A 22,409-nucleotide genomic window follows, 5' to 3' on the forward strand; every position below is an offset into this window, starting at 1 on the left:
TTTTTTATTCCTGAAAAAAACACTGTATTCAGGAAAGACTTCAAATACAGCAGAAGAAGCTGCACCTATAATATAGCTAACAATATAAAGATTACAAGATTCCCAGCTAAATATTTTATCTAATCCAACAGAAAAACACAGATTAAGTGAATGATTAATAAACAGGGGGAAAACACTGACTCTAAAAGGAATCTTCCTTTAAGAATCTATAAGCCTCAAAAGGTGACTAAAGCAAAAGATTTGAATAAAATTTCTCTAAATATTAATTACATAATCCCAAAGCGTCTTTAAAACTAAGACTATCACATTTCCATAGTAGCCATCTTTCACTACATTTCAAATGTGCATTCTCTCATTTCTTAAGAAGGAAGATGGGTATTCACACAGACATGTCACTGCAAACTTAAGAAAATATTGAAGCATCCATACCCTCTGTATGCATTAACCTGCTGTTGTTAAAGAAAAAAGGGGGTGTGTGTGGTATTTTCAGTTGTATTGGACAAATGAAAATGATTCATGTGGTCAGGCAGGCTACCCCACGGCTAGATGATACTACAGACTTAAACTCTGGTTCTGTACAATATCACAGTGTTAAACAAGATATCATAGCGATAAGTTATTTAAGGAAGTTTTAAAAAACATTTACTTTTCTGTTTTATTTCAATTTGTTTAAAGTTTTCAAAAAATGTAAGCATGTGATAGTTTGCAAGGATCCTGGTACAACCCGAACTCCCACTTCTAGTTATAAATACTATCTTCTCTTTATATTACTTATATTTTGTAACAAAATAGAGATTGGTTTAAATTTAAAATATTTCTCAATTATTTTATATCCCTTTCAGAACATGTTACTTTTAATCAAAACCTGTTACACTTTTGTGCTTATGTGAATACGAACTACATCTACCTTTAAATGTAAATATCCATATGAAAGGCTTTTAAAACAAGTCAGCCTCATTGCTTTTTAAAATTCAGAAGCAACCATAATTCATCAAACTTTAATCATTAAATGTTCAATTCCTGACTATTTTATTTTGAAAAGTAATATAAAACGAATTTGAAGGTCAAATAGTAACTGGTTAATGGCTAATACCTAACATTTACAAATGGTTCAAGTTTTTTCCTACTTAAAATTAGTCTGCAGTTAAAACATTTAAGAAGAGATTAGGAATTATAAAGGATTTTAAGAGAATTTCTAACTGCTAAACTTTTATAAGTTCAGAGATATCGTGATTAAATAAAGATCTAGTCTAAATTAAAAGCGAAACCATACAGTAATAACCTAGCTTAATTATGCTTGCAGAGTATCTTTACAAATGATTAGCCCATTTCTTTATTTCTTAACTAAGTAAACACTCTTCTTAAATTCTCAAAAGCTTAAAAGTAAACTCTGATTTTCATAGTTGTACTGACTTTTCCAAATGAAAACTTCAAAAACTTACAACAATACAGTTACTGACTCTATTGCTAGATCCAGTATGTGTTCAAGTAGAGAAGTTTAGCTCTATAACTTCCACCCCTCAACCTAAACCTCCAAGTCACTTGTCAGTTAAGGGTTGGGCGATTTATTGACCAGCCCTGGATGCATACTGTCAGTGCTGAAGGAAATATGAGAGAGGGTTGTCGCTACTGTTCTGGAGCTCATTGATAATGACATACCTGCCTCTGTCACCCATTACCCATACTACAAACTACTTAGACCTAACTGAAAAATCAATAGCCTACTTGCACTGGTTCCTGTGGCTGCCTCCTTTGATTGTCAGCTCCTGTCTAGGGTCAGCACTTACATGAAAGGGGCTGTGACTGCCTGATGCTTTCAGGACAACCTAACGATATGAAACTAGCCAACAGAACAGTAAATTCTGTCTCTCTGCCCTCCTCATCAATTAGGCTTTGACTAGGCTTGCCTGTAGAAACCTGACCTTTTAAGTTTAGGTGAATATGGACTAGCTGAACACACCATTGCCCTCAGCACTGAGCCAGGAAATCTACTGACAAGTTAAACAAAACAGAAGGTTGTAACTGTCATAATTTGCATTGCACTTTCACGCCAACAAGGGTGTTATCAGTAGGGGCAAGCCCTGGAACACACAACTCCAGCACCCTTAAGCCACGCTACTCATAAATTTTCAAGGGAAGTGAGATAAAACATAAATTCACAAATAGCAATGCCTTTCGCATCTCTTAGTCTTTTAGGTTTGCACTCTGCAAACCCACCGAGTGTCCATCAACAACTCTCTCGGTGGTCACCTGGCACGCCTACTGCATTGACGACAGACTTCCAAAGAACACAATATAGAAGTAAAATAACTCAACTATGCCCACTGAAAAGGTATTTTAGAGAGAATTTATAATACAGCAGACAGCCTGATTGATCTATATCTCAAAATGAGAACAATTAGATCTCAATATGTTGTCTTTTCCTGTCTCACTTCCCTCCCTCCGAAAATATCCACAAGCTCAGACAAATAATAAGTTATCGCATAAGTGAAAGGAGGTGTTGAAATTACTTCCTACCATGCTACTCTGATACAGCATCTTTTACAGTTTGAGGGAAAACTAAGAACATCTGTAAAATAAAAGATGTTAACACTTTTATGCTTGTCAGGTCTTCTGATGAAAACAAGTGAAAAGCATGAGAAAGTAGTATAAAACTTACTTTAGTGACTCATGTTTTGAAAAACATTTCCCTGCTTGGGTCTATGTTTTAACACAACATGAATACGGTAATGTTACAGTTGCTTAAAGCAGTGTCATTTCTCTAAAGAGAAGGCTGAACTTTCCATTTTTAAAAAAAATTTTTTAAGTTAATTATGAACTTGAACTTTATTTGGCTCCACGAACTAATATTTACAGAATAGCTAACCTTAGTGAAAATATCAGAAACATTGAAAGACAATTCAACAATTTGAGGAAAAAAAAAAAAACACACCTGCCAACCTTGCGTACACCTTTAAACACATACGGTTCTGCTGAATATACAAGAATACACAGCCTGTTTCATTTTCATATTTTTATGATCCAACTCCTATCAAAGAATAATTAGTATACTCTTAGAATCTATTCCAACTTGCTAATGGGTTGTCCCTCACAACTGTCTCCAATCTATAATTTGCATTTTTTCCCTTAAATCTAAAATATGGAATATAACGATCTGTAAGCTTATTCTGTGATTTTTTTCACGTTGAAAACTTTCATATGCATATATTAGAACAGCACTGAAATTCTAAATGTGTGCAGAAAGGTTTCTGATTTAAAATCAATGAATAAAGATATAAAAAAGGACTTTAATCATGTTAGGGTAGGAAATTACAGATTTTTGTCTATCTAGAAGAGGTAGAAAAAACTCTTCATCTATCCCCCCATTTAACAATTGAGAAAATAGTGAGTGGAGATAGTGACTTGATCAAGGTCACTCACAGGGTTTGTAGCCAAGCTAGGATAAAACTTCAGGGCTTTTTATCCCCTAGACTAATGCTCTTTAATACTATCATACTGTCTCCCTTTCTTTATCTTATCTATGCAGGTAAGCTATGTGACAGCAAGGAACTTATATTTAAAAAAATACATAGCTTTGTATCATTTGTTTTAAATTGATGCTACAATTTATAGAAAGTTTTAACTAATTTGAAGAAAAGATTAGATTTGTAGAGCATTTAACCAACAAGGTACTACAGAACAAATAACTATTAGAAATAGAAGATCTAATTAAGTATGGTTGGAACCCTTTACTTATCTAATATGATGATTAACTGTGCATCTGGTAGCCTTTCAGGTCCTTTGTGTGCACCTATCTGATAGCAAAGTGAAAGGGCATGGATAGTGTCTGGTCCCAGCAAGCAAATCATTTGGAAACAGTCATAGCCATAGATCAAAGATTTTTCACTCTATCTTGGCTGATTTAAACCTACTAACCCAGGTTTCGTCTACAGACAAAACCAGTCAGAAAATAAGAGAGTGACTCTTTAGGATCCAAAGATAACAAGGGAAGAGAGAAAGGGAAAACTCAGAAAAGAAACAGACTGGCAGAACCTTGATATACATAGGCCAAGACAGCTGTTTTATATCCTAGCTTTATTTCACATGGTTAAAGGAAAAGTTTCCATTCCTTAGATCATCAAATATTATTTCATTTATACTACACAGATGTCTTCTATACGTAGATTAGAGCCAATGAAGGATTTTTGTTGTTGTTATTCAACCACTACCAGGAATCAGAGAAACCTCTCAGCACATCACTTTTACGCTAATTCACAATGTTTAAAGGAAGGAACAAGCTAGATTTTTTTTAACATTTTCATTAAAAATAACACAAGCTTATTAAAAATTTCCTGTAATCTTAGCAGAAGATTGATGCAAAATTACTACTAATAATAATATTATAGATGGAGTGCTGCAGACCTGTATATTTCAAGAGAAACTAAGATGTTTAAAAGGGCTAGTTTTCCTGAAGTGTAACAAAAACTTACCTACGATATGCTTAACCGATAATTTTAAACATGGGCCCACGAAATGTCTCGTATGGTCTGAAAGAAATATAGAACGTAACACCAAGTCTTATATTTTGAACTAAGTACGGCTCAGTACAGGCATAATCTACACCCCTAATCTCAATCATCTGTTTTGTAAATGTCTGGCACTGATGGCAAAGGCAAGTGGAAATGGGAGTGGGAATGACTCTGAAATCCCAAGAAACATATCCTACATGTGAATCAGTAGTATTATCTTATTAAACTAAGGATATCACATCTTCTTTAAAGCGTAAAATTCAATGTTCCGAATGGAAATGAATGAAATTGAAATCAAGAGCCTTGATTTATTTAGCATCAAGTTTAACATCAATAATCCTGATTTTCTGTCTATTTTGTGGAAGTGATATTAAAGACCAGTAAAATTTGTTTCTCAAAGGTGGAGGAGACACAAATAATAATCCACTAATTACACAATCATACCGTAAATAGTTAAGAACTGGCTTCTACTAAAAGCACCCTTTCATTTGTTGAAAATTATAGTGAGTCATGAAAGCCAAAGTTATTAAACAGAAAAAATATAATATATACCTCACAGTATATTAATAAGTTAAAATTGTTAAAAAGGAAGGAAAGAAGACAGAAAGGTAGAATCTTATTTAACTTTTCAGAACTGTTCAACTGTCTTACAGAAATAAAGGAATGTGACTGCTACAACTCAAAACTGTGTTTCTCTAAAATGAGAAAAAGCTAAATGTTTCTTGGTAAAGTCAAAAGACATAAATGAAAATATAGTAAATTCAATGAAAAATACCTGCCGAATTAACTCAGATTGTCTTAACACTGTATATCCTAGCTCAGTAATACAAGAGTATTTACATTTCAGTCAGGCTAAAAGCTGCTCACTTCCATTCTCCTGAGTACAAGTTCTTTGCTCTATCACTGTCCATTTTGATGATATTATGTATAGCTTAATAATGTACTCATATACACAGCTGAGTACTAAACTTGGGGAAAAAACAAACATCTATTGTACTTTCAATATTCTCATCCTACTAAATTATACAAGAATTAGACTTGTAAAAGTTTAATAGGTGTAAATATCACTAATCAAATACATTATCCAAGGTAACCCAAACAAACTTAATCCCACAAAACAATATTCAAAAGTACATAAAAGCATTTATTTTTCAGTACAGTTTGAGGCTTAGTAATGCAAAGTTAAAGCCATTGCTTTGACCTTACAGAACATTAAGTTCAAACTGTTCAAATGACAATACCCTTGGGTTACCAATCAAAGTGATTACAAGGTTTGGGGTTTTTTCAGGTTTTTTTTAAAGCTATTTTGTGAAAGAAATTAAAAAAACAACTTGTTTTAGCAGCATGATTGACCATTTAAAATTAACAAGCACTATGGTGAACTGCTCAAAGAAAACATTCTATTACTGATTATTCTCCTGATTGATTCCAGAATAATAATTATCAATAGCTTATAAACAATTTCTATGATACTTAGGAGATTTGGAAAATTAGATCATTTGACAGAGAATGGAAGAGAATGCAGCTTTACTCTGACTTTTAATACAATGTGCATAGTATAATCCTGACAGTTGGTGCTGTTAAAGCTTCTTACAGATAGTTTAATATAATTACTTCAATAAAATTTCATCAACTAATACACTAACAAATTGTGTTTGGGTTATTTATTTTTCTTCTTGTTTTTACTGGAATCGTTTTCAAATTCAGAGAATTTAATCGTTATTTATTGCCCCTTTTACATCTTGACCCCCTAAAAAGAATTTTTTTCTTAAAAAATATTTTTATAAATATATTGAATGATTAAGCATATAAGAACCAAACATTTAGCAACTGTACAGATATTTTAAAGTTAGATTTTACAGGATAAGAATATATACAGGTAAACACGTGGTCTTTTGTTTTCCAAAAAGTATAAATCCTTCAGAGAGTTGATTTTTTTAAGTCAATAACCTGATTATTTTTTTAATAATTCTAAAATGTTTTCCTGGAAAACAAAATCATATAATCTAAAATCTGTATACTCTTTAGGAAAGATTATTGAAATACTGTATGCCATTTCTACAGATCATTAATGGATCTTTTAAGTCCCAGTGATATGATAAAGTAAAAACTGCACTGAAGTTTAACTCAGTAAGCACATTTCTAAGTAAAGATCAGCAAAAAATAAAACAGTTTAAGCATTTTGTATTCTCTGGAAATGTAAACAGGATTATAACTGTCAGATGTACAGAAGCACTGACTGCAGCCATTAGTTTGGTTTTGCTTCTGAGAAACACAACATGAACTACTGAATCATTTCTTTTCAAATCCATACATTCCCTGCAGCAGTTCAAGCTTCATCAGCAGTGCAAGAATGTATAAAAACGACAGGCAAAGAGCATTAGTTTTCTTTTTTCTCTCATACTGTTTGCCTGTAAGTGGAAGACAGGGTTCTTTCTCAAATCACTTAAGCTGAGGATGTTTAAGTCAATTGCTGAAAGAAAATACGACTGAATTCTCTATGCAAGAAAGTATCATAAATGGAGAAACTGAAAAAATCATGTACTGTGTTATTATCCTAGAATAAAATATTACAAGATTAGCATTCTAACTTAGTTGCCCATTATTCTTCAATTAGAAATATTTTCAGTTTTTTAAGTATCCTGTCAACTCATCACATTATTTTAGCACCATTCATAAAGTACCTGGTTCTGCTTCTAATTTTAAATATAAAAAGGCATTCAAATTAAAATACACACATTTTCTTTCAAAAACATCATATTTGTATAAATAGTTAACATTTTGATTTCCAAGTTTCTGTACCCATAAGTGTTTCACTGAAAAAGGAAATTCAATTAATAATTAAAAGTTTATTTAACCACGATCAAGTAAAGATAGGATTTAATGTATGATCTGGCTACTCTTCTGGAGCTTAAACATTCATATTTTTTAAAAACTAGCACAGTAATTTCTGTAACTTGACTCAATTTTTTAAGGAAATGGGAACTTTTCCGACTAAAATTTAAACATACATAGTTTATAGTAACTAAAAACATGCCCACCTCACTATCATCATCTAAATTTTCATAAATGTTCCTAAGTGTAAGGATGGTGAAGGTAAATCCTAGAGAAGTCTGAAGGTTACGGGCTTCATGAAATCCAAAACAAAATATTCAAATCACACCCTGAATGTCCTCTTTCTCTTTTCAGTAATGTCTGTAGTCAGACCAACATGATAGGTCTGGGCAGAAGCATGCTGATGTTGGCACTGCCTAAACCAAACAAACAAGATGTTTAACAGTCAAATAAAATGTCCTGCAGCCTCCCTAATGAATTTGTCAAGGACCATCAGATTTCGCTCCCCCTCTTTTGCCTCATTAACTCAAGTATGATGAGACGGATTATAACAAGAGAATACAGATCAATCGGTCTGAAGACTTGAAGTGGCTTTTAGCCTCTAGAGTTTCTTTCTCTCACTTGGTCTCCTTTAATAGAATACGGTATCTCCTGCAGAAGGGGCTGCCACTCCGTTTTAATACACCATCAAGGAGCTGCTGATGGACTTCTATACTAACATACATAAAAGCAGAGGTGACAGGGGCTCTTCAATTACAGCCTCCTCGGATACCGTTTCCCCCTTCAATTATTCAACCAGAGGCAGAGCGGATCCGCAAACACACAGCTGAAGCAGCTCTTAGAGCAGAGGCAGCCAGAGTGAGTTGGGGTGGGGGAGGGGAAGGAAGGGAACAAGCAAGAGGGAGCATTATTTGCTGGAAGTGTTTAAGTTTATTGCTCAAATGATGTTTCTAATTAGTACCACGGCAATAAATTAAAGTCCCCTTTGTTTAACTGATTTATTATTTACTAGAGCATCTACCTTGGACAGGGTAAATTGGTAATGAATTGTTTTTAAATCAAAACATTTGTAACATTTTATCATTCCCTCGGCCTCAGTACCTAAAAGTGGAGAAGCGAGGGGACAAGGGTGGGGCGAAGCTTGGTCGTGCCGACAGAGCAGGGAGGAGAAGAGGAGTGGGGTGCCGGGCGAGTGGTGGCGCCAAGACCCGCGCGGCCGAGGCCGCCCCACACGAGAAGGGCGTGCGGACAGAGGGCGCTGGGTGCTGGGCGCCTGCCCGCGGGCGCGGGAGCGCGGAGGAGGGATGACGCCGTCACCCCGGGGCCTTCTGCAAACACTCCCTGGGGCGTCGCGGGCCCGGCCGGTCCACGCGCGAGGCCTCACCGGCTCCAACCGGGGGCGAGGGTCGGGGCGGGGGGAAGGAAGCTCCTCACCCTCTCACCCCGCCACCAGTCTCCGCCCAGTAACTGCCCTCGGGAGAAGCCGCGCGGGATCCTCTTCTGGCGTTCACACCACTCCCCGCCGCAAAGTGCCCCTCCTGCCAGTAACAGTTCCCAGAGCGCCACTGTGGCCTCGTGGCCAATCGCCGGGGTGCCGGCAGAGCCTGGGCGTCCCACACGCGCGGACCCTGAAGGCGCCGGCTCGCGTACATCCTCCTGCCACCCGGGGTCCGACGCCAGCCGCACGCACGCCGGAGCCCGCCGGAGCCCGCGGCCGCCGGCGCCGCTGAGACTCCCGAGAAGTCACTAAAGCTCTGCGCCCCGGAGTCCCGCGGACGCGACTGTTCGTCTCAACTCCTGGCCACTGAAGACATCCCTGGTAACAATGCCGACTTGATGAAAAGAAGGAAAAAAGGACAAAGTTCTTTAGGAAGAGACATGTCGCTACGAGACTGAAGGGGTGACAAGATACCAGTAGTCCGCACCAGATGTGTAAGAACGAACCAAGGAGGTCCAAGCGTCTGCCGTCAAGTACCTGATGAAACAAACTTTCCCTATGCAACTGAATTCAGGTTCATCTGGTTCAGCCTTAAGACAGCAAGTCAAGCCTTCCCACGGGGTTTTGCAAAAGCCGCATACCAGGTTTTGCAAAATGAAGTCTTCGCACAACCGGCTTATAGATTTTCTTTGTTACAGCATTATCGGAGTACATAACGTCCAAACTCTAACTAAAAACATTCCCATCTACTTGATTTGTCTTAAAAAGACTCAGAATCCACACACCTGAGGTTCAAACATAAATTCTAAGCAAATCAGAAACACTGTTACAGCTCTTTCAACCAAAAGTACCTAAAAGCTACCATGGTACAGCTCGAAAGTATAATACATATACTAAAAGCACATGCATGAGTTTCACTGAAATGCCAAGGGAGGAGTGAAGCCATCTGTGTAATCAATAACAGGATAGTTATAGATTTTTGCAGCAGTGAAGTCTTTTAAAAGCAAGAGTCAATTATGAAAATAAAATGAGTTTACAAATGAAATTCTCTACTGCCTGAAAATATACTCAAAATTAGATTTACAACATTAACATTTTAAGAAAACTTTAAATCAGGTTCATATTTACTTCCCTTCATTTTTATTAAGTTTAAAATAATTTTAGTGGCTTATTTAAAAAGTATATCCAACAAAATTTTACCATATATAAATCTGCACCATTTCTCACAACTTAAACATATTTTCTCTCTGATAACAAGTTACTCCTTGTAACAATAAAGTAATAACATTAAATATATCTGAATCTTAATTATGAAGTAATTATCAAACAAGGTGCTTGTACCATTTTTGTCCTGCCTCATTTTTCAACAGCATATGGAAATTACTGAAAAGAGATTTACGATTATAAACTCTCACCCCATGTCCACTCCCCCCACCCCCAACTGGCGCACATATACAGCAATTGCTCTGGCTCTTAGCAACAATGGGAGGGGAGGGGAAGAAAAGGGAGGAAGACTTTGCCTAAGGAAAAAATCTAGAAAAATTTAGGTCCTTTCCCAGATTTCCCTTCCTCCTCCCATTTGCCTTCAAGCGAAAGTAATTTTGTTAGCTTTTGCACCTTCTTCACAATGTTGATAGAAAAAAAAAAAGTGAACCTTTCTGAACCACTGCTACTCTCCCTTGAGTCATTCCAGCCATCTCCAAGAAGTCCCTTCTCTATACACTCTCTTTTTCTTCCTTGCAATTGATAAGAGAGGAGGATAAAGAAGAGGGGGCTGCAAAATGTGTGTGAGCATTTGACTTCTACTATCTCTTCCTATTTTCTTACTTCTCTCTTTACCCCCTTTCTTTATCAAGTGCAGCGGTGGCTGCTACCGTTTGCCAAGCATGCCTGTCTTCTCTCTCGGATTGGCTAAAGCACTGACAGCTCCAACAGCGATTGTAGGAACTGAAGCTCCACCCCCCTCATGATGGCCCAGGACCATTCATAAACTAAATAACTCCAGGAAACTGCAACGAGAGAGAGAGAGAGAGAGAGAGAGAGAGAGAGAGAGAGAGGTGCTGGGGGGTGGGGTGAGAGAGAGAAAGAGGGAAAGAGAAAGGGAGGGAGAGAAAGGAAGGGAGGGGGAGAGAGAGGAAGAGAGATTAGGAGGGAGAGGGAAAGAGAGACATCGGAGGGAGAGGCGACTCAGAAAGTGGAATCTGCACAAGCAACCTAAAGGGGGAGGAGAAGAAAAACCCTCGAATCGTTATAACTAAACCCCAGATGCAACGCAAGCAACGACTTCGTCACACTAAAATAGATTTTGTGACGGCCAAAATTATAAATTACGAAGCAGAAATGAGTATCAAACAACTTCCAGCGGTTTGCACCTAGAGAAAGACAAGAAGAACGCACTGCAAACAAACCAACCCAGTCCAAACAACGCCTCCAGTAGGAAAAGAGGAAAACCGCTACAACAGGACCCCCTGAGAAGAGACCAGACCTACACGCTGAGAGTGCGGGGCATCTGCGAACCTCTGAGTGTGCTGCGGACTGAGTTGCACTTCGCCGCTCTCTGGACATTAATTACACCCTTCACCTTCCATCTGGGGGAGGGTGAGGAGAAAAGCACTCACCTAATCTGAATAAAGAAGTGCTACCAGCGTGGGAGAGAAGTTTAAGAATGAAACACTGAATGTTTCGCTTTTATTTTTAAATTTACTTTGGCATTTAAAAGACCTCATTTCCAGATTCCTGGGCCATCTCCGCTGCAGACGTCTAAGCCTAACCTCTTGGTAACCTGAATTTTTCTCTCTCACCCTGTCTCCCCACCCCGCTCCCCTTCATCTCGCCCGCAGGCACATCTTTATTTCACATATCAAGAGAAAGCAAAAAAGTCCCAGCAGGTACTTTTCTTTTTCAAAGATCATCCTTTTTTTTTTTCTTTTTTCCTTATTTTCTGGAGAAGAAAAAAGCTTTCAAAAGAGGGGAAGGAAAGAGCTAGACGGCTGAAGCATCAGCCGGGCAGCCCAGGTGGAAACAAGAGTGAAAGTGGGGCTTAGGGGAGCGCAGCGCCTCTTTCGCAAGCCGCAGGGCCACCACCAGCACGTGAGCCTTGGATCCCTCAACGTACTGCGAGACGCCGGTGTACAGCCCGGACCTGTGCCCCAACATGATCGCCGCTCAGGCCAAGCTGGTTTACCAGCTCAATAAATACTACACTGAGCGCTGCCAAGCGCGCAAGGCGGCCATCGCCAAGACCATCCGAGAGGTCTGTAAGGTGGTCTCGGACGTGCTAAAGGAAGTGGAGGTGCAGGAGCCTCGCTTCATCAGCTCCCTGAGCGAGATCGATGCCCGCTACGAGGGGCTGGAGGTCATCTCGCCCACAGAATTCGAGGTGGTGCTCTACCTAAACCAGATGGGCGTCTTCAACTTCGTGGACGACGGCTCACTGCCCGGCTGCGCAGTGCTCAAACTGAGCGATGGGCGGAAGCGGAGCATGTCTCTCTGGGTCGAGTTCATCACAGCGTCCGGCTACCTCTCGGCGCGCAAGATCCGCTCACGTTTCCAGACGCTGGTGGCTCAGGCGGTGGACAAGTGCAGCTACCGGGATGTGGTCAAGATGATCGCGGATACCAGCGAGGTCAAGTTGCGCATCAGGGAGCGCTACGTGGTGCAAATCACTCCGGCGTTCAAGTGCACCGGTATCTGGCCTCGCAGTGCTGCACAGTGGCCTATGCCCCACATCCCCTGGCCCGGCCCCAATCGGGTGGCGGAGGTCAAGGCCGAAGGGTTCAACTTGCTCTCTAAGGAGTGCTACTCGCTGACCGGCAAGCAGAGCTCTGCGGAGAGCGACGCCTGGGTGCTGCAGTTCGGAGAGGCTGAGAACCGCCTGCTGATGGGCGGCTGCCGAAACAAGTGTCTCTCGGTGCTGAAGACGCTGCGGGACCGCCACCTGGAGCTGCCTGGCCAGCCGCTCAATAACTACCACATGAAGACGTTGCTGCTGTACGAGTGCGAGAAGCACCCGCGGGAAACGGACTGGGACGAGGCGTGCCTCGGAGATCGGCTCAACGGCATCCTGCTGCAGCTCATCTCCTGCCTGCAGTGCCGCCGCTGCCCTCACTACTTTCTGCCCAACCTCGACCTTTTCCAGGGCAAGCCCCACTCGGCCCTGGAGAGCGCTGCCAAGCAGACCTGGAGGTTGGCCAGGGAAATTCTCACCAATCCCAAAAGCCTGGACAAACTATAGGGTGCTGGGGACTGCTTGAAAAGCGACACAAACAGGAATGCTCTCAAACACACAACACACAACTCGGCGACAAACAGCGGAAACTCCAGACACAGACTTTTATGTAAGCCACCTAAGAGAAACGGGAACCTGGCAGAAGACTTCCTTAATTAACAAGCAAACAAAAGAAGAGCAAACCAACCAAACACACAAAATCACATTCTTGCACAAAAGTGATCCTTCTCTTCCAAACAATGTGAATTTAAAAGGTCACACAACAGAAGCAATCGGGCTTTGCCACAACAAAATGAAACCCAAGGTACATTTTCAATCAAAATATAGTAGTTTCTCCCTTTTCCTTCTCTCCCCCTCTTCATTCTGTCTCTGTCTCTCTGTCTCTCTCTCCAATTTGTTTTGGGTTGCCTGAATGTTGTCACCAAGTGAAAAAAAAGTATTTAATTATATGTAAAATTTCTCTTTTAAACAAAGTTTTGCTGATGTTAAATGTATCTCAGTGCCAATGTCAGATGTGCCCCTTCCTCCCCCGCACCTCTTCCCTCACCCTAAGCAGTCTTGTTGAAAACAGTAATAAAAATACTACTTTACATTGTAAATGACTGTTTGTGGATTGTTCTTAAATGAAGGAAGGTGAGATCACAATTTATTATTTACAATATAGAGATATGAACTTGAGGAATGCAAGAAGCTTCCATTTTAACTCTCGTTTGCAAAATTTACAAATGCAGCACATTTTGTAGATTTAACGATTCAAGTTCCCACCAAAATCTTTAGAAAAGAGAAAATATTAATTTTACACAACTATAATATATGTTTGTTCTGTAGATTTTAAGACTAAAAGTAAAATCTTATTTCACACTTGAAAGAACAGATTTTGTATGGAAGAACTGATTTTGATCCTAATTTTTACAAGAAAAGTTTTTTCACATTAAAAATTAAGATATTTGCTCTCTCATGCCATAATCTTAAAAAAAATGCACTCTGAGTCTGAATTATAAAAGAAACATTTATGGACCTTTTCTGAATAGTTAACACAATGAGTTATACTCATCCTTCAATCATTTGTCCTCTTCAAGTTTTAAATAATAAAACTTAACAATTAAATCAGTTACATTAAAAGAGGATAAAATGGATATAGCCATATTCCTTTTCCCCAGCAAATGGTGATACGAACAATTCAGATGTATAAATTACTTCAAGTTTTTAAATGGCTTGTTATAAATGCTGTAACTATGATCATTTTTAATCAAAGTCCCAGAATTATTCAGAAGTAGCTTATACTCAATTTAAATAAAAAAGGTTTTAATACTATTTTATAACCAAAGAAAAATTAAATATAAGAAAAGTATGTTCCTCCTTTTTCTGCTTTTCTAAGGTAACAATCCAGTGTATTCATTTCAACGTTTCAACTTCAACAAACGTTCCTTTTTAATATAAGGAAATATCTGATTACAAAAATAAAATAATTAGTAAAACTGAAAGCATCCCAAAGGAACTGGTTCCTCTTCTTTATGCTGGAGGTAACTATCCTCCATTACATATGTTAATGAGAGGCACAGGTACCGAATCCATGTCAGATGTTACCCTTTAATATTTAAAATTTATTCTTTGAATTAGCCCACTTTTTTAACCTACTGGGAAAATCCAGGAATGAGAGATACAAAGAAAAGTGTTCTAAAAAGCAATTTTAAAGATCAGAGGAAGAAGTCTGAGTGGGGGAGGCAGTGTATGGAGGGATGAGCGGCAGGATAGCAGAGGTGGATGAAAAACAAGGGAGCTACTCAGAGCTCTGGTGCCTAGTTCACTTGATAAAACAGGCTTAAGTTTTAAGATTCCTAGGTAAAAATTCCGTAGTAAAAATAGTTCTGAGTTAGAAATATAAACTGTGATCTTATCAGTTCTGAAATCATCTCTACTCTTTCAACCTATGCTATATCTTTTTCAGGTCTCTCTTCCTGCAGATGTAGAATAAACTCACTGTAACACTAACTGGTTCAGACAAATATACTAATTTTTTGAATAATACAAATGAACTTATTCTCTAGGGAAAATGTTCTGATTTTTTTAAGAACAATTTCAAAGCAAGTACTAGGTGCTTACATTTACAAAGAAATTACTTAAGGGCACAGTGTTTAGTTTAAAAGATATAAATGACATTTTTAAATGACTGTTTTTTCACTCACAAAAGTATTTAAAGCATTAGACACATATCTCCCTCCAACTATCCCAGAGAAAAAGTTTTAAGTCTTGACAAGGAGAAATAAAAATTCCCCAATTCAATATCTTTTTTTCCATCCTTATTTAATTTAATGCAGGTATCACCAACAAAAAAAGAAAAACACTCCAGTGTCCTCATTTACAAAATACCTTAAACACCAACGTCTATACAAAATCAAAAATTCTTCCAATAATGGGCTGAAAAATTTTTGAGAATATAAATTAGCAAAAGTTTTGATTTCTGTAACATTAGGCAGGTTGCAGCAGTACAGACCATTTCTGTGTCTAGGCTCAAAGATCCTGTATTGCACAAGCAGCAGGGAAAAAAATTAATTTAATGATGCTGTACAGAATAAGATCAGACAGAAACAGAAGTTATAACTTTCCCCAAAAGGAGTCAATAACTTCAAAGATCCTAATCACAAAGATTGGCAGGGGTTTTAATAACGAGGACAATTCATTAGATATGTTTAAAACAAATCACATTTTAGATTTTAAGCCATGTATGTCTAAAAGCATAATAGAATAAATAGTATTCTGAATTAAATTTCGGCCTAACTCACAAATTACCATAAATTAGAGAGTTTGAGTAATTTTGGTTACCTTCCTTTCCTAAAGAAACTAAAATACATTTTCAGACATTTCAGCCATACAACAAAGTAGAAAATTTTTCTAGCTGATATAATTTCAGAATTAAAGTTTTCTCTACATTGGATTAGCTACATTCTTAAACTCAAAACAATCAGTTTCAGCATAGACTTCCTTTCACATAGTCGGTAAAGTCCAGTCTTAATAAAAGCAGCAATGCTGAACCCAAGTGCTAAAAACATGCATAAGACAAGATATGATTTGTTTGTAAAGTTTTTCATAAAATTATAACATTTTCATTATGAATGACTTTGAAATACTTCTAAGTCACTAAAATTTAATAATTCACATGATTCCCAAATCAAAGAATTTCCTACCAATAAACTCAGAAAACAATTACATGTGTGTGGACACACACACACACACACACACACACACACACTAGCTAACAGCCTGTAAAAGAAATTACTCCATTTTTTTTAAAACCTCTTCTCTTTCTACAGGTTGCTTATTTTGCTAATTTTAAAAGAGACAGAACAAATTCTACCATTCACTTTCATGAAATAAACCTAATTTTGGCTTTATGGCTATGCCAAAATGTCTCTTAGTAAAATAAAGCTGCCAAGGTCTGAAAAGTAATCAGAAATACATTTTAAAGGGGAAATTACATTTTCATTTAAGAATAGGAATTTATGTAATACCTTGTAAAATTGACTACAGGTAATGGGAAAAAGAGGTATCTCGCACATACAAGCCATGCTTGCATGCATGTCAGAGTAGTAAGTCAGGAGGACAAAGCAAGGAGAGTGATATATTGGTATTATATCCAGAAAAATATAAAGGCTAAACAAAATAATTCCACTCTCGATCTCACTGAATTTTGTAGCTTAATTCACCCGGACCCTTTGAGGCAAAATATATTTTATAGACGATATTCCCTGAGGTTCTCCCCCCACACCTGAATGAGCTAATGATAAATGCAATTAAATGGAAATTGTTTTTGAATCTAAATGAACTTCAATAATCTAACTAGCTGGTAAGGGAATCATAAGCTAAAAGAGATAGTTGCCTTGCATATAGGCAGAAGCAATTCATCAAGAAATTCAAACTATTTCTATCATAGTTTATTAATGTCAGTCCTACCCAGCAGCAGCCACACACACACACACACACACACTCTTTCCCATGATAAAAAAAAAAAAATTCCATAAAATGAAACCCATTCCTCACCTTGGGATCAATTTTCTTGAAGTTAGGGTCTTCTTCATCCACCTCAAAATAGAGTTCGGAGGAGGTGACAGAAAGAGTGCCCTTTACTACAACAGAGGGGGCCACAAGCTGAGCTGGTGTGCTCAGGCTAACAGGACCTGCCAAAAGGAAAAGACAAGCCAAACAAGTTGGAATGATATTTTTCAAAAAATCAAGTGGATTCAGGCAGAAATTTCATTTAATTTTAAATTCTCGCCTCTAGCACCAAATTGCCTGCTTACCCCTTTTACACTTACAAATTCTGTCCACTCCAAATCTCCCTCTGAAAATGCAAAGTTAGGGTTCTCATACTAAGAGATCTATAATAGGCGGTTTATGATAACAGTAAACTAGGATTCAATTATTTTATAGGGAGTCGGCCTAGCTTTGGTCTGATCTCCTGGTTAGAAGGTGGCTCTGCCTAAATAAGTCCATCCACATTCCATTTAGAAAACAAGCCTCAGGCTATCAAACAACATAGAAAAACAACCAGGAGCAAGGAAGACTCAATAGGCTTCTAAGGCCAGAGGTTAGCTTAGAGTTTGGCTGAGGCATGATTACAGAAAGATTACTAGCTTATTAATGAAGTGAGAAACGTTAAACCATATTCTCTGATAAAGATTTTGTGCCAGGTTGGCACAAAACCTCTTCCATAACAACTTTACCCCACGAAAGATTGGTAAAAATACTTCTTTTCCAAGCCTGCCTTTCCATTGTTCAATATTGTTCAATGCGTCCAAATCTACTATTAGTGTAGTTCAGGGACTCTGGGAGTAAACAGCTGGAGGGTGGGTTTCCAAGTGAATGAATTTTTATTGGAATAATCAAATCTCCACAGGGCTTATCAAAAAGACAAATCAGCCTGCTACTGAAAACAATAGATTCACTATAGATAGAAGAACATAAAGTATATTAGAGCCAAACCTAAAATAAGGACTAAAAATAATAATTATACATATATATATTTATGTACAGAGAGATGTAGTAAGTTTTTGAAATCCCATGTAAATTCCTCATTGTAAAAATCCTATAGGTGACAAAAACAGCAAGACAAGATTGGCATTTATAGTTCTGAATTAATATAGTGCCTATAAACATGGTACACCTATTCAGGTAATCAATGGGTGAATAAGTGTTTCAAAATTCAGATGAATTGACATTTCCATCGATTGTTAGAAGGGTGTTGGTCCTTAATCTCACATCAATCTTAATGTGTGCCAGCGGGACAATAGGAGGGATGCTCTGCAGAGATCAGAGCAGGTTTTGCCCTCTATTCCCAATGTACAAATACATTGTATTTGCAGATGGGCAGCAGATAACTGCAGAACAGCCATGATTTCCCAAAGCTCATCCCTATAAATGGATGAAATAAGCAGCTATGTGTTCTTTTGCTGTCTCCTTTGCCCTCCGTACATTAGCATGTAATCCTGAGAAGAAATAACATTTTTTCAATCATTCTCAGACATTCAATTACAGGGTAAGCAGACAGCTGCAGGAGCTAGGGCAGCCTAGGTCCTACAGAAGACCCCTGACAATTTCCACTTCATTTCTAACCCACACCACTTTATTAGTGTGGATTACTTCTTAATCCTATTTCCATTGTCAAGATTATATAATTAAACTCCCCTTTCACCTCTATTACTGTATGAATGTATTACTAGTAGCAAGAATAGAAGCAAAATAAAGAAGGAGGAAATGAGTAAATGGATGTGAAGGAAAAGACCAGAGAATAGCAGTGTCCACCTTACTCTCTACTCCTGCCCCAAATCCCTTAACAGTAAGCTCCAATTAATTTTATTTTACTTTACAGAGAGATTTACCATCAGAGAAGATGCCATCACCTGTTTTTGCTTTTCATTATCATTCATTTCATGGTTGCAGATATGTCACTAAATAAAAGATTTTTCATGCCTTTTAAATTATCAAAATAGTAGATTATGTAACTTTCATCTATTGAAGATGTAGAATCTTTCAGACTTTCCTCCTTGAGGGACAGAGCCACAGGCATTAAAGAAAAAAAGGTATTTAATGAATGACTAAAATTTCAAGCTAAACAAGAGATTTTTTCCCATAAGGGAAGTAAAACTGAAAATCTGCAGAGCGCAAATCAAAAATTGCTACATCAGATAAAATATGTGAATCCTGTGAAAAGCCATAGCATTCTTGGAATGGATTTTTTGAGAGTTAAGTGTATATGCAGCATGTTCCCTAAGACCTGTATATCAAAGCAAATAGCTCATCTACCTCCAAGCTTTATTTACAAAGCAACTGGCATAATTTTACTTACAGCTCTCATTTTGTAGAGATTAGTTAACTCCCATTAGATGGGTAAAGCAAGTTTGTTTTGTTGTTGCTGTTTTTGTACTTTTTTTCTTTTTCAGTAAAGATTATTCATAAAAGAAAAAGATGAGTAGGGTAAACAGAATAGAAAAATGACAGGGAAACTACTGAAGATTGGGGGGAAATGTTTAGAAGAACAAAAACAATCTTCATTTAATGTAATTGTGGGTGTAAAGCTGGTAGTCCTGCTTTTTCAGGCAGAGCTGAAAAAGTAAGTAATTAGATGCATGTTGGCTCAGAGCTAGCTGAAGTATGTGCATGACCCCTGAATTTACCGGTGGGATTCTCTAAATCTTTCTCGTCCACGGATGACAGAGTATCGTCGTCGCCTTCCAGGAGGATCTCGTTTTCTGAGTTCTGATTTCCTAAAGCCTGACTCTTGATGGACTGTTTTCCTTTAGCAAGAATATCTTCATCTGCAGCTGAAATGAAAAGGAAACAAAGCTGTCCATCAGGTCTGGGAAGAGCACCATGGCCGAGGGGCAGGGAACCGAGGTAAGGATAGGTGGCCCAAAATGGTCAATTGTTTTTACCCAGAGTCATCCAGGGTGGGGAAAGTGATCAGGATGGCCCACACGCTCCTTCTGACAACCATGATTCCCCAAACCTAGTCTAATGTTACCTTGAACAAGAACCCTAATCCCATTAAATCTGACCCTTGCACTGCTCACTAAGCCTTTTATTTACTTATATTTAGGGCAGAAGAGGGTTCAAAAGCAGCACATTGTTTTGAAATTTGTTAGTAGAAAAAAAAATCAGAACTTAGTTTTGGAAACAATACCTGCTTAACACTGAAAAACAAGGAATACTGATTTATTCCTGTGAATAATATTATAACGACAAACATTCTAAAATGGTTGGGGTGTGGCTGTGAAGGAGAATGCATAAATACAGAGCTAAGAGAGATCCACAGCCAGTGAGGATTTAGGCGAGATTCTGCAGCCATATCTGACACTAATAAAGCTACAGCAGCTCTTAGAAGCGGCATGCTCTTCCTCTTACTCCATCCTCCCTCTTTCCTTCACGCTAACCTTGCCCACATTTCACCCCACCCACAGCCCTACTCCAGCCCTTATACAAATTTCCAAGAGCAAGGCAGTGTGGAAACTAAGTGGAGGCTCAAACACCACCTCCTCCATGTGTTTAAACTAAAGGGCTAAGACACCCCGGGGGCAAACATAACAGAAAGCCTGGGATGAGAGGCATCTGGGCAAAGAGCCTCACACCGCCTGAACTGGAGCAGCCTGTGGAGAGCAGCAGCGCCAGACTCAAAGGCACTGTGACAAGGCAGCCGAAGGGAAGGAAGGAGGGAAAGGGTACAGCAAATATAGAGAGTAAAGAAGCAGCTCTGCGGAGCACCTACAGCCACCAACGGAACCAGAAAGAGGAGCAGAGGAGCAGCTGAAAGGAGTCAACACTGAGACTCCAAATTCTGACGTCAAAACCCCATATCCCTCCAAGGTGACTCCCATTGCTTTGAGCAGCTTTCTCCTTAAGAAATACATAAAAGCAGATATTAACTTTGGACTGGAAGTTTTAAAAGCGCATAGTGTCACATAAGGGAAATTTAGAATCCTCATTACACTACTGACATTCCCAGTCTCCAGCTAGGGAAATTCCAGAGGTAAAGCACCTGATCCACCAGGCAACAGCTATTGATATAGAAATAAGATGGCTAGGCTTTTTGCTCCACTGCAGTGTTAGCCTAGGCATAAGGCCCCAAACCCAGAAAGGATAAAGCACTCAGTTTGCAGTAACATGACTAATATTTATCTATATAATTTATTCTACATAGTTAAACTACATGTATCTTACCTAGTTAACTAGACAAATCAAAGCTTCTCTGAGTTTAATAGGTATGGTTATTTGATAATGTTAAAGGTAAAAGTTTATTTTTACCATATTTATTGTAAGTTCACCATGTATATCATTTATATGTAATACTTATGGCACTACTTAAAAGAACATAGAAGCTTTCTATTAAATAAGAAAGTCACAGGAAGAGGCTTTCTATATTTAGCTTTGAATACTCTCTATGGATGAATAAAATCTTATTTTCCTTCATACCCACATACAGCATAGTATGCTGCACACATATGAAGGTCTCAATAAATATTTGAAAAGAACTAAAAGTATCTAATTGAAATGGCTCCATTTTCTTAAATGCTATAAAGAAATATACCCAAAAAACACTAATTTTTAGGAAAATAGGAGTATGAGTTTTTATATCATTGTTTATATTTCAAGCATTTATATTTCCTTACCTTGAAATCACAAACATTGCTCTTAGTCCAAGCAAGATCTTTTTCAATTTACTATCAATTTTACTAAAAATAAATTGGTCACTGAGAAACACGAGAGAAATCACCATCTTCTATAGTTTGTCATAACGTAAATTATAATAAATTAACAGTTGCCAGTCAGATTTTAGTACAAAATCAGTATGCTACATCCTCCTTTCCTGGGTTTATAATTCCTTCATCAAAGCAGAAATAATAATAATAATAATGCTAATATTAAATACACTTATCATGTGCCAAAGTATTCAAAGCACTTTACACATTTAACTCAATTCTCATATACCCTCTGCTAAATTCTCCTTTACACATGAGCAAACAGGCTCAGAGAGGTTATATAACTTGCTCAAGGCAACACAGCTGGTGATAAGTAGAGTCAGGATTCAAATCCAGTCAGTGTGGCACCAGCATCTGGGCTTCTAACCACTATGCCATAGAAAGTGAAAATAACCAATATACAAATACGAATGTATATGTAATTTACTGGTTAGTTTACTAATTCTTACATTTCTCATAATGCATTTTAAAAAGCTTAAGTCAGGATTATAATAAATAAGTACAGAATAAAAACATATTCATTTCCAAACCTAAATTTGATGAGCATAGGCCAAACACATCAGAAAAAACTAAATTCAACAGCTCGATCATTACTTTCTCTGATTATTGCCATACATGTCCTGAAGTACACCAAACTTATTTGAAAGAAA

At 37.9% G+C, this 22,409-nt stretch overlaps 2 protein-coding genes across 5 annotated transcripts in view; one reads left to right on the forward strand and one right to left on the reverse strand.

The window, feature by feature from the left end:
* The window catches only part of LRBA (LPS responsive beige-like anchor protein), a 736,343-nt gene that overhangs the window by 286,982 nt on the left and 426,952 nt on the right, over window positions 1-22,409 (reverse strand). For all 4 annotated transcript variants that reach the window (XM_027117137.1, XM_027117135.1, XM_027117138.1 and 1 more), the window contains 2 exons: window positions 19,681-19,827; window positions 17,048-17,184 (listed from right to left, as the gene is read on the reverse strand). In XM_027117137.1, coding sequence (XP_026972938.1) covers window positions 17,048-17,184; window positions 19,681-19,827 — 284 coding nt within the window. The remainder of the gene's footprint in view (window positions 1-17,047; window positions 17,185-19,680; window positions 19,828-22,409) is intronic.
* Window positions 9,183-13,608, forward strand: MAB21L2 (mab-21 like 2). Its single transcript, XM_027117153.1, has one exon. The coding sequence runs from the start codon at window positions 11,936-11,938 to the stop codon at window positions 13,013-13,015; it is 1,080 nt and encodes a 359-aa protein (XP_026972954.1). The 5' UTR covers window positions 9,183-11,935; the 3' UTR covers window positions 13,016-13,608.

Source organism: Aethalodelphis obliquidens, unplaced genomic scaffold, assembly GCF_003676395.1.
Source record: "Aethalodelphis obliquidens isolate GAN/ISIS:26980383/991018 unplaced genomic scaffold, ASM367639v1 scaffold17, whole genome shotgun sequence".
NCBI classification, from domain to species: Eukaryota; Metazoa; Chordata; class Mammalia; order Artiodactyla; family Delphinidae; genus Aethalodelphis; species Aethalodelphis obliquidens.